Genomic DNA, 13,224 nt, shown 5'->3' with positions numbered 1-13,224 from the left:
GAAGGCAAAGTTTTAAATATAAAACATACAATTACATTAAAGGTTTTTAGAATACTTCGGAAGGTAACTAACCATACAACTCTTGGAACATACACATCCCACCAGCATAATTCACCTGCCCTCTCCTGTCAGTTTTCTGTTCCAAAAAACCAGAAGGTCTTGGTAGCAGCAGAGGTGGCACCTCTTATTTGCTCTCATCATTCTATCATTAAGCCCTAATAAAATGATTCAAAGTTGCCATCACGCTAGTTCCAGGCCCAGTCTTATCACGTCTAACATTCACATAGGGTTGACAAGGACAAGTCACCTTAAAGTAATGTTAGGACTAAGAAAATAAGCTGGCTGGGGAGGAAGGAAAAAGGGGTAAGGCAGGGAAGGGGAAGACACGAGGTACAGAGAGGGCAGAGATCAGAGGCCCAGCTAACTCGGTTGGTTCAGGAAGGGCAGCCAGGCTAAGCCATGGCCTTAGGCACAGCTGAGCAATCTACACCTAACTTGCAGGCTTCTGTGATCCAGCGCACCAGCGCTATGTTTACAGGGAAAACTAGGGCTCAGGCTGCGCTTGAGTCAAATATTGTCAATCAATCATTTGCTTCAACTGATTTAATACCGCAAGTACTACAGATTAACAGACTCTATAATTATACATTGCCTGTTTTAATCTGGAAACTCCTGCAAGTTTTTCAACCAGATAGAACAAAAATACTAGCAACATATATGAAACTAACATTCAATAATACTTTCTTAAAACACCGTAAAGCTTGAAGAACTGAAAAGAGATATACAGTCTTACCCATCTGTCTCTTGAGGATGATCTAGTCTGGATAAGTTCCATGTTCTTGCAGGCAAGCAAGCGACTCCGAACTTTATATACACAACGGTATACTTCTGCCAAGGCTTTGCCAGGCTGGTACCTACACAAAAGAGACCCAAAATGGAAAATGTCATACAAACTTTCTTTTAAAAATTTAAGCTGAACTCTTAAAAGCAGCTTGAAGTTACTTGCCTGCTCTCACCACAAGCTTGACTAAGTAAACTTGTATGTTTCAGAAGAGCAGCAAGAACAAATCTGGACACAGTATCTAGGAGTGATTCATTACTTAAAGTTGCAGTATCCCAATCTGAAAATAGAAAGGATTCATCAAAACTGGCTACTGTTTCCAACAAACAAATATATTTTCAATGACATTATAAAAAAAATCTTCATCCATTTCAATCTTTCAAAGTAGAAGTAGTTTTAATGTTTATTGATGCTAATCTTCACTCATAAATACACAGCTTCAGACAAATGTGTTTTCCTCTGACAGTTAGCCAAGGGCATCCACACGAATTGCCACCAGAGACTCAAAGATCCGAACCGACAATACAACCCCCTCTTTCAAGCAAGGATACTGAACTGGAGCTCTTCTCTTGACCTAGCCACTGATTTACATGGAACTTGTTTAGAAACACACCATATTTGAGACTTCCTGCTCTTTTACACGAGGTTGAAACCACATTCAAAAACTGTTATGCAGACTCACTTTTTCTCCAGTAGGAAAGCCACCTATTAACACTAGGACAAGCTTCACTACTAATATTAACAAGAGACATTTTCAGGTCTCAATATTAAGGTTAGTCCAGTATTTTCAGCAGCTAACTTTTTAATTTCGAAGTAATTTTCCCCTATTTTAAAAAGTACCATTATGAAAATAATATTGTTCTGCTATAAAATAGCCGAACTACCATGCAAATCTCCACAAGGCACTATAATTTTTCACGAGGGGAAAAAAACCCAACCCCTACCATCCAAGTTCCTTACAACTATCTTCACAGTATTTTTTTCAATTAATGTTACCTATGAATCCCTGCAAACTGCTGTAGAAATCCTATAAACTTGCATGCCCAGAGTTTAATCTAACATACCTGCTCCTCGGCAAGTACTACTACTTTGTATTTGATACGGTGTTAACTGCCACCATACAACTTGCAGTCTGCTTGCATTGCGAAGAGAGCAGAACCACATGAACTTCTGAAACACCCAATTCCGTAACCAAAGTAACACATATTGGCCTACTCATCTCAGATTTTGCCAACAGACAACCAGCATTTTTTACTGGAATTCACACTTCTGTGGAATTTTGCAAGAGAATTCTCTGTGTTGCTCTCAGCAGGCACACACCACCATTTGCTGTCATCTTGATCTGGCCTAGCTTGGCCAGAGCTACACACAACCACCTCTGGATCCAGCAGAGTTACAGTACAACCTTAATGCTTAGTGAACCTCATTAAAACAAGACCTGGGAAGCTTGAGCAGGAACCTAGATTTTAGGCAATAAGCATGAAGAACCATTACTACTGTGAGGCCAGTCCCCCAGAGACTTGGAAAAGAGATGATTACTCCTTCATGCCACTCCTAACATATTTAGCAAATTACTCTGCCTTCCCCCATCGCCTCCCCATCAATTTTTCTTTTTAATTCAGAGTTTCACCCTGCTCTACTAGGAAAACAGAAACACCAACAACTGAGTAAACAAACAAGAGTCTCTCTTTTTTCTAATTTGGAGGGAAAAAGAACACTGATCTACGTGTTTGCCAAGCACTGGAATCAACATCAAAAGTACGTAAAAGAAAAAGCAGAAGAAAGATCCTGGAACATGAAAATAAATTTAAGTTTATGATATCACAGAATCAGAAGTCATTGGCAAAGAAAATACAGGATTCTGCTAGACATGAAGTTGAAGCATGCAATATGCTTTTAACACCACATACACACATTTTCAACATCTTACCTTTACTAACAGCATAGTCTTGCATACTGATCCAAAGGCTCCTTGCTGGCTCTTTTGTACAACCCAAGGCCAAATCAACGTAGACTGTAATCTCAGGTCTCAGCTTATAATCAAAGGGCTTCTGTTCCTCATTTCCAGATAGGGCCACTTCCAGTAAGGAGCTCATGCATTTGTCTAACAGAAGGGAAATACCTAAGAAATGGAACTCCACACACTGAGGATTACAATCATCTACATAAAAAGTGTGTAAACCAGCTTTCACTCTCCATTTTAAAAAAAACTAAAATCAAGACATCTCATTGTCCAACTAGAAACTCACATTACATAAGGAATAAAGTGACTCAGCGTTACAATTCATGTAAAACCACTGAAGATTTAGAGGTATTATCTAACTCTGCTTCAATAGCATAATCCTGGATCATTAGTTCTACCTGAACTATATAGCCATATACCTACAGTTACTGCATGGACTCATTTCAAAATACTATGTCTTGTAAATAAGTTTTGAAGTAGTCTATTCAGAATCAGAGGAAGGAGATGTGAACTAAGAGAAACAGGCCACAGAGAAGCAGCAGCGAGTGCATTATTCAAATAGGAAGGAATGACTAGAAATACTAATGCTGAGTCCTGTTAACAGTTCCGGCAGATCAGAAGGATTGACATTTTCTTGTTAATAGTATTATTTCTAATAAATCAAAATTACATTTTTTAAGTAAAATATAATTTAAGATGATATCTTTCAATAATTATTATGAACAATGGAGCCTGTGGTGTGTCTGCTAAATGCTGAGCATCCAAGAGAAAAGCATTTAAAATTAACTCAGTGAAGCCTGTGTTACTTCTTTCACTGAGAAACTACAGATCTTTTTCTTCCATACGCATTTCCAAGACCCTTTGTAAACTACAGCATATACTTAAATATCCGTTTTCCAACTTCTTGTATCACTACATAAATAGGCAAGAATGCTGAAAGACAATCCCTAAGTACACAGACTTACTCAAACATCGTCAGGAATTTCAAAACTGAACACAAATATTTACAATGATAATTAGACACCTGCATTTAACAGCTTACCTAAATGAGGAATATCCATTTCCACTCCATCACTGAAAAGTGGAGTTTTCAACCAATATGCTGTATCTTGCTCCTCAGGGGACACTGGGGGCCCTTGAAGCATGCCACCAAGACACCGCCCAATAAGCAAAGCTACTGTTCTCTCCAGATCCACAAGCCATACCCAAGACTGGGCAGGCTGTGGTAAGGGCACTCCCGCGGGATCAATTAATTCAGGTCCACCTACAAGTATTAGCAATGAATTGTTAAATTGGTCACTGTTGCCCAGATGATAAAATCAGTGTTTCTTTTACAAGAATAGAATGGTAGTTTCATGTATTACAAACATAGTATTTTTATATATCAATACATATTTCAAATATTGCTTTTAGATTCCCACTCAAATCAACGTACATTTTGAGTTGACAGAACAAAGAATTCTGCCTGCAGCTCAAAGTATTTCACAGCAAAGGATGTCAATACATTTAAGAATTTGAAAAGGAGATGTAGCAAGACACTTAGCTTAAAAAAAAAAAAACAGAAAAGGACAACTTAAAAGGGGAAGTTAAACTTCCACTACACAAAAGGTGACATGCTGATCTTTATTTTTCAGATTAAAAGTGTGTTAGTTATTACACTTACCATGAAGTGGCCACTGTAGTTCTTGATCTTCTAAAAGGGCTGCAGCAGGTAACAGTCTATTAAGACGATCTAAAGGTGGCAACAGATCTAGCAGGTAACTCAACAAAGGCCGAGCTACTGATACTGGCAGTAACAATAATGAGTTGACAATCTGAGACAGCATGCTACCAGCAGCTGATACATAAATTACATCTACAGAGGAAAAAAAAATATATTCTGAATGATATATTTCAAGCACAATTTAACAAGTACAAAAGAACTGCATGAAAATACCTCAGCTGTCTCCAAATGTCTCAATTGTATATGTTGAATTGGGGGGTTTGTTTAATAATTATTATCTATACAAAATCTATTAAAAATATATATATATTTTACTACTGCACTTTTCAGTCATCTCAAAAAAATGTACTTTCAAGAAGAGAAATCTAGAACTAACAGAACTGAAACAATAATGCACAGACAATATCCTCTCTATTCAGTACTCTTCCTGCATGCAAAACGTTCTATTGAAGCTACGAACCAGATGCTATCCTTGGGTAGATAGTTAATCTCCTCCTTTTGGGGAGGCTTGGGATGTCTACTTTATGCAGATATATGGAAAATAAGGTGGTTTAGTATTCAAATCTAAACTACCAAGCCCTAAGCTTATGGATCCACCATTAGTGATTTTACCGCAAACATTTACCTCTCAGTTTTTCTCCAACGCTACCGTTCCATGAGCTCTCCTTCAGCAGCGTAGCAGAACGGGAATAGATATCTGTAGCATGAGGCAATAAAAGCTGAAGGTGTTTGTGAAGTAGTGCCACACTGCTGGAATTCTAGAAGGAAGGAAACAACCATAAGTCTGTAAATGTATTTAAAGCAGTTTAGCTTTCAAATACTCACAACGATTTTCAACAGGAACATTACAACGTTCTGGTGCTCATGCACATTGAATTTCTTTTTTCCCCCACCCTAAACAACAAAAACAAGGACACACACCTCACTGACACTGTTGATGTGGCAATAAGCCAGCAACTGTTTCTGCAGTGAACATAAAAGCTCATGAAGATGAGCTGGTTGGCTGTTTTCTGATGATGATGTACCCAGTAAAAACTTATCGCTGTTTTTTTCCAGTTCCCCAAAAGCTTGGTCCTGTTATGACAAAAAGTGGGGAGAAAAAAGAACAATCAACTGCGTCTTCCAACACTACTTCCAACAATACTTTACCATGTGCACCTGTAATTATTGAAGAAATCTGGTAACGTCAAGTGGATCATCGGATAACCAAACTCAAAATCACAATTGTTTAGAATGTCACAATACTGACTGTGATAGCTGTCAAGCCAACATTTCTATTCTAAAAAGGGTATTTTGGGATACAGAAATATTTTCTGTTTAACTCACCAACGGTAATTGGATGAAGAAACTCATTCCCCACCCTGGTCCCCAAAAATCACAGTATGTTAAAATATATAACCCTTTAGAATTTATTGTGGGCTGATACATAAAATGTTTCAGATTAGAATCCTTCCTTGCACTATCTAGGATAGCAATAACAGGAGCAGAAGGCAGATGACTGCTTGAATTCATTCTGAAATCAGTTAAAAAAAAAAAAGAGTTCATTTCAAGTACAAAATTCAAGGCAGATAGCTCAAGCTAGATGACTGGCAGAGGTCTAGAAAAAAGAACAAACAACTACCAGCCCTCACCCTCAGGAGCTAGGGATACTACGCCAGAGAAGTAATGATCTCTGATTTCTTCCACTGTTCTATTTAACTGGCTAGTTGAATAAAAAGGTGAGTCAGTTACTTACTCTTACACTCCCCTACACTTTCTAAGAACAATCTGTTCCACATGCGCTGTATAAGAAGATGGCTGTCCTGTACTTGCTTCACTACTATACGGTAGTTACTCTAGTGAAGTTAAACAGATTCCTGGTTCTGGTTCTGGCTATCCTTCTCTAGTGGCTGAGATTACACTGACACAAAGGATTCCACACGATCTACTCACTTGATGTGTTACATTACATTCTATCTTCCAAAAATTTTTGAAGCCAAAGCAAGAGTAATTAAGTACTTTAGTCTGGTATGAAACCAATACTACATTTACATAAGCCAAGTTAAACAACAAATACCACTACAATAACATTAGAACCATAATGATGAGATGACTTAGCTGATGTTTGTCCACTTCAGGAGAAATACACAAGGCACTACTACTTTAGCTAAACAAAAAGAGCACCATTTTCTGAAAGCAGGGAAACTCTTTTCACCCTAAGTATTCAAAATTCATGGACATTAAGAAAAATAACTAACCAACTACAAGGCCTATACATACCGTATAAAATCCCAGATTTCTTAGAAGAGTCTTCATTAAGATTTCAGCTAGATGAGTATCCGGATGGCTGCTCTGGATGGCATACGTTTGATCAGAGAGATTTCCATAGCTGATACATAATGAGGAAGTTTCTGTGGCATCAGACGGTGAGCTATAGCCAAGCAGGGAAGCTACATGTGTGTGGTCCTGCAAGCTTGTCAGAATAATGTCCAATTGCATTCGCTAAAGAAAAGCGTTTAGACACGAGAAACACTCTTTGTTAATGAAGATAAAATAATAATCTAAAAAGAAAAAAGCATCAGACATAGTTATGCAATAAAGATATTCTAATGAGACATGAAAATAAGCTGGAGGACTTTACCAAAAAAATCCAAACAGTTTTTCCTGCTGCTGAAGTATTAGAGAATAGATAGATAAATATACTGAATTAGATGACCATACCTAGTAAAAAAAATCTGAGATTAAGGGAAAGATACTAGACATTGGACCAAATGCTTTCTCCAGCTTGTCCTACTTATCTGATTACTGGGGGGACGGTGGGGCAATTATTCTAATAAATACATATGAAAAACAGAAAGTGTAAAAAGCCATTAGAACAAGGGAGGTGGCAGATGCAGAGCAATGACCTTCAGTCTTCCTTATTATTCCCCTCTGGTGCTGGTTATGAATCCTGAAAAATCTGATCTAGTAACTGCCAGGGGTTTTAGTCTGTACCACTACTAATCTTCAGAAATCTTTAGAAAATTAGCATCAGAACATTCTTCTTCATAGTTTCAGTGTCAGTGTAAACCAGTCTATTCCATAGTGTGTAAAGTAAAGGATTTGACCAGGATCAGGACCCCATGTGTACAGAACTGAATAAAAGTTTATCTCATTTTTTAATCTAGAGACGGCTGCTGAAGCTTCAGTTCCTATTGCCCTGAAAGACAGTTCCTTGAACTTCTTTCCTTCCGTTTGTAGGATACTGGGCAAGTTAATTCCTGCATTAATTCTTGTTATTTACATTCAAGACAGAAAAAGAAAATAGGAACACCCCAGTCATCTTTGCAAAGCAGGGTGAAATCCATATAGGAAAAGCACTATACAGGTATTCTTCCCAGAATATAGTTAATTTTTTTGTTACCAAGACTATCAGGCTAGTATTCAAAAATACCTAATTTTTAAACTTGTCTAGATACTCTACCACAGCAATTCCTAACCTTTCTGTAGTCAAACTTCACCTGAGAAATCACATAGTTCTCCCTTCCTCACTATATTCTGATTTAGCCAGGCTACCCACAGATTTTGTAAAGTTTGGCTTTGCACTGCATTGCACCAACAACGTGCTTCCACTCTGCAAATGAGGCCCACCTCACTGTTCAAAATGTTCTAGGGGAAAAAAAACCAACCAACAAACCCCAAACCAACTGCTTTCAAAGTACAGCGTGTTTTTACTTGACCTTACCTGTCCTTTTGATAAGCTTTCCCATCTGTCAGGACCTTGGGGCAGAAGAGAATGCAGCAATTCCATTCTCTCCCGCAATGGAGGAAGCAGCATAGTTGCTCCTACTGAGAGAGTCTCGATTACGACCTAAAATTAGAGCAGCAGAAAACACTTTTTCAGTGGGGGCACGGAGAGGGGGGAAAGCATCAACTCAACTGTATCTCTAAAAAACACAGAATGTCACACAGGATATATCCAAAACATCCACTTACTGTCATTTAACATCAGAATTCTATCATACAGTAGAACATTAATCTTTTATTCTGTGATGCAAAGATATGCAGCACACTGAAGCAATGAAATGAGACCAACGTATTGTCAAAACAAAAAAGTCTTTGTAAGGTGCTACTTCATGTAAGAGTGCCATCTCAGGAGAGGTTACTCAAGTCAGTTCCTCAGTCCACAACATGAACATTTCAAGCTCGTTATGACAAGCAGTAATAATTAAAATGTTACAAAATAAAAGCAGCTTTTGAAATTCTTATACAAATACACTCCTCTGCTTTCAGATCATGAAACAGTGATGGCAATTAAATGAGTAAAAAAGTCAGAATTGTGTCCATCAGAATGACAAGTTCAGAAAGTCAGAAAAATCTCTAATTACACAGTCAAAAAAAGGAAGAAAGAAAAGAGAGTAGAAGAACTTTCACATGTAAACAAAAAAGCATTACTTACTTCCTGAATTTCATCAGGGACAGAAGAGTCCATCAGTCTAAACAACAAATTTCGAAGAGGACCAGCTTGCCGGCCAAGAATGCTAGTAGCTACACCTCCAGCCAGTGCAAGTGCAAGATGATTAGAAAGCAGCTTCAAACACAACTTAAGAAAATTGTGATGTTCCCTGTAGAGACATACAACCCTGTTAATCTCTCCTATTATTAGCCTTACTCCCTTTCACTTATTAGTGCACTAAGCTTTTAACTCTCATTTGATTTTGCACATGAGAAAGATAAGTAAATTACAAGTGGGCCTTTAAAGAAACTCCTCTGAAAAGCTACTGCCGGTCTCCTTAAAAAGAACAAAAAACAAAAGTAGAATACAGAAAATTGTCTTTGTGGACAACAATTCCAAGAGGCATTCAGTTTAGAGAACTAGCCTCATGAATTAGGAGGCAAAATCATCCCAAAACACACAAATAAATAAACAAATATATTCCTCACAAAAGAAAAAAACTAAACTTTTAAGTAATAAATGTAGTCTTCTCTCAGAATATTTAGGAGTACAACAGTCAGATTAAAAATGAAAAGTCAGGATATTAATTTCTAGCCCTCTTAAAGAAGAAAACTGTTGAAAAACTTTGTAGCAAGGAAAAAGATTCATAAGGATCTTTGATATTTCTAGTGGGTTTTGCAAATGTTAGTGAGGAAACATTCATGCTTTCGTTTTTTATAGCAATACATTTAAAAAGTCACCTTTGATGAAAAGGCTCAAATGTGGAAGCTGTAATAACAATTACTGACAATTTGTCAAGAGGCTATTTTAAGTCAATACGGCACTATCAAGATAGCTGATTATCAGTAAGTTTTACTGCATTTCATTTTCTGGAGCACCTTCCAGAAAAGACAGATTTGCGGAAATGCATAAAGGCTCCCCATATCTAAAGCAAGGAAAATGCTTCCTGCACATGTATTTCAAAGCTAAGTGACATTTCATGTCTACAAATCTCATGTTTGTGAGAAGCAGCTTGCATTTTCAAATCTAATGGAGTATCTTATCTTAAAAAAAAAAAAAAAAAAAAAAAGGAAAAAAACCCACCCAAGTGGAACTCATCATGAAACATCCCAAACTGTCCACTAGTAACCTTGTCTGTATCAGACGCAAACTGCTCTGACTGTTAATACTATACCTCATTACAAAGTTTCCTAGCCTGTCATTTCCTGAAAAAATGCTTTTCTCATTTTGTTCATTCAGACGGAAAAGTTATGCTACTTGATATAACCTGAATGACAGAATCATACATGACCTTTAAAGAGCTTTCATGCATTCTGAACTATTTCTAGCTCTCCAGAGGTGATCAGAGACCTTGAGCCGCCAGAAGGAAATAGCCCACCCCCACTGGCTAAAAATGCTTGTGGAAAAAATACCCTAACTCCTTAGATAGAAGCAGGGTTTTGCCAGAGCACTGACCCCAACGCAAAATGCAATGGCAACTACCCATCTCCTGCTCTGAGCATCACACACTGTTAGCCCACCACTGGATGTATGGACCAATGGGTTATCACTTGAAGAGGGTTTGTCCTGGCCTGAGCTTATCAGTGGATTAGTCAGTAAGGATCTCCCCAAACTGCTTACAGGAGGAAGAACTGGCAAAGCAGAAATAATGTACAGAAATAATTAATGCATTGTAATTATACAGAAAAGTGTTTTTTGAAGGATAACTCTAAAAGCAAATACGTAATTCAATGCATAATTAAAATAAATTCCAGACAAAAGATCCTGCTACATTTGAGGCACTGAAAACTTCCTGTTATACAAAGGGCACCTGAATGAACAAATAACCCAGACTTACACTTGTTAAAGACTACAAATCTGTAACATTCATATGCTGTATATATATACCTTGATGAAGGAAAAGGCAGAGGGGGGATTTCACTGTTAATTTTGTCACAGTAGTGCTCAAGAAAAGAACGAAGATGCGAAAAGGTACTTTCTTCAAGGTCTACACAATAGGGTCTGTGCCATGCCACAACCTGCCTGGAATCAAACATCAAAGTAAATTAACTACTGAAAATATTCTAATTGCTTTAATAAATTAACAGTTGAGTACATGCTTGAATGAACCTATTTCTTTCTTAGAACAAACTAACATGATTGAGGCAGACTAACTTCCTTGAAGGTTGTTCTCCGCTCTTTTCTGAGAAGTTCTTTACAAATCACTCCTCATTTATGAACAAAAACACCTACAATGCCATAAATATAAAGCCATATGTATTTAATCTGACTGAAGCAAAAGCTGATCAATTATTCACAAAGCGCTTTTTTTTTTTTTTTTTTAAACACAAATGCCAGATTGTAAGGAGATTTTGTTACAAACAGGAAGAACTCAGAAAGAGTAGTACCACTTAGTACTGTCTGAGTGTCACCTCTGAGTTGATTCTTTTAAGCTATCTTTTAAGATAGCTCCCTTTAAAACAGGGCATTTGAAATTCTTCCTGAATTATCTTTCAAATACTAAGTTTTTCTATTCCTTTGTGTTAGTCCATATATAAATTAAAGTTTACCGGTTCAGTCAAATCACTTGGCTCATGTCTTTGGTGCAACAAAGTAGTCTTTCGGTTACTGTATATTAATAACCAAAGTATTTACTTTAGTACCTGTTTTTAGTTTAGGTTAACACGCAGCCATCCAGAAATTTGTTAAGACATCTAAATCCACATCAGTAATTTGTCTACACTTCCCCATCTCCCAAAGTACTTTGGTTAGTCTACCCCCTGTACACTAAAGGAAATTGTCTAAGCCATAAAAAAATCTTGTCAGAAGCACAAAATAAAAAAAAATACTTAGTTGTTTCTCCTTCTACTGCCTAACTTGTGGATTTTTAGTAGAGGTAACTTTTCCCTAACAGCAGATTAAGAAATCTTCATATACAAAGAACTAATATCCAAATCCTTGGTGCTGCTAAATTTTCACTTGAAATCTGTAACAATATAAAAATAGAGAGATGGGGAGGGGAGAGGAGAGAGGAAGAGAGAAGAAAAGACTCTCCGGTCCAAATCATTACAAGCAGAATACTTGAAATGCACGACACAGTCAACACCTTCAGGAAAGAGTTAAAATTTCAACATATCCCAAAGTGGACTTGTATACAGAAAACAATATACCTGTCCCCCAATGTCATTGTTACCTGTCCCTTGGAAGAGCTGTCCAGGCAAGGCTATGGGACGTTCCTGCTGAAATCTGTTGAATTGCAACTCCATCTAAGCCACTTACTTTCTTCGGCTTAGTAATGGGACCAGTAGAGTTTCCCTGACCACACTGTCCCATTGAATTGTTGCCCCAAGCATAAACTTCATTGTCTATAAACAGAAATAAAGTAGAAAACAAAACCTGAGATACAGCTGCTTTTAATCAAGAGGACAATTATGGGTTTTTTACACCTTATTCTTTTTACCATGAGAAAGTGCCAAACAGTGACTGTCACCAATCGAAATATCGACTATCCTTGTAGCAGCCAGTTCTTCAATAAGCTTGGGTCTGAGAGCAGTTGCCTCTGAAGAGCCACAGCCAAGGCATGCACCACAGCCCCATGCATACACCTAGAGCAAACAACCACAAAACATCAGCGTATGCTTCATACAACCTACACTTCTGCCTCCCCAGCCACCCAGATCACTGGCCACATGGGGAGGCTGTTGCAAGAAAAGAAACTGCTACACCAAACTCTAGAATTTGTAATCCATACTTTAAAAACCCACTGCCTTCGAATCCCAGTGGGGTGACACTGGGGGTCAGTTAGGTTGCATGTATGCAAATGCTTGTTGTATGACATGGATATACATCATGCCGGTAAGGGCTCTCATTTACCGCCTAAACGTTTACCTGCAGGTTCTCCTGAGATTGTTCAGATAGAAATAAAACTTTCAGTTAACACCTATATTCTAAAATACACATATATTTTAAAAAGATATTGAATCGCTTAGCCACCAGAGTTGGTTAATGCATTAAAAATTACAAGCATTTCACTGTTTTTTTGCTTCCAGAGCCCACTTTGCTTCCTGAATCCAATTTGATTTTGCACTGGTTACATTTGTTAACCTAAAAGTAATTCATTTTCTGTGGCTAAGCAAGACACTTGAAAAAGTGTAGTTCTGCATGACTCTTCAGCATATTTTGAATTACTCTAGCACATTAGGATCTCAGTACTTAAGCAATCTGTAATCAAGAACTTAAATATAAGTAAGAGTTGAATATTTTCTCAGGTCAAAATACTAAATGCTGAAATAATGAAACCACAC

The 13,224-nt window shown here is 37.5% G+C and overlaps 1 protein-coding gene across 1 annotated transcript in view; it reads right to left on the bottom strand.

Annotated features, from left to right (window-relative positions):
• The window catches only part of HERC1 (HECT and RLD domain containing E3 ubiquitin protein ligase family member 1), a 112,377-nt gene that overhangs the window by 61,826 nt on the left and 37,327 nt on the right, over positions 1-13,224 (bottom strand). The window contains 13 exon segments of the mRNA XM_080396356.1: positions 794-914; positions 1,007-1,121; positions 2,772-2,945; positions 3,847-4,068; positions 4,468-4,659; positions 5,153-5,285; positions 5,449-5,601; positions 6,787-7,008; positions 8,231-8,356; positions 8,945-9,110; positions 10,829-10,963; positions 12,114-12,285; positions 12,381-12,525. Coding sequence (XP_080252482.1) covers positions 794-914; positions 1,007-1,121; positions 2,772-2,945; positions 3,847-4,068; positions 4,468-4,659; positions 5,153-5,285; positions 5,449-5,601; positions 6,787-7,008; positions 8,231-8,356; positions 8,945-9,110; positions 10,829-10,963; positions 12,114-12,285; positions 12,381-12,525 — 2,076 coding nt within the window.

Source organism: Falco punctatus, assembly GCF_963210335.1.
Source record: "Falco punctatus genome assembly, chromosome: 7".
NCBI lineage: Eukaryota > Metazoa > Chordata > Aves > Falconiformes > Falconidae > Falco > Falco punctatus.
The sequence above is the reverse complement of the archived record's forward strand: the minus strand, read 5'-3'. Positions and strand labels throughout refer to the sequence as shown.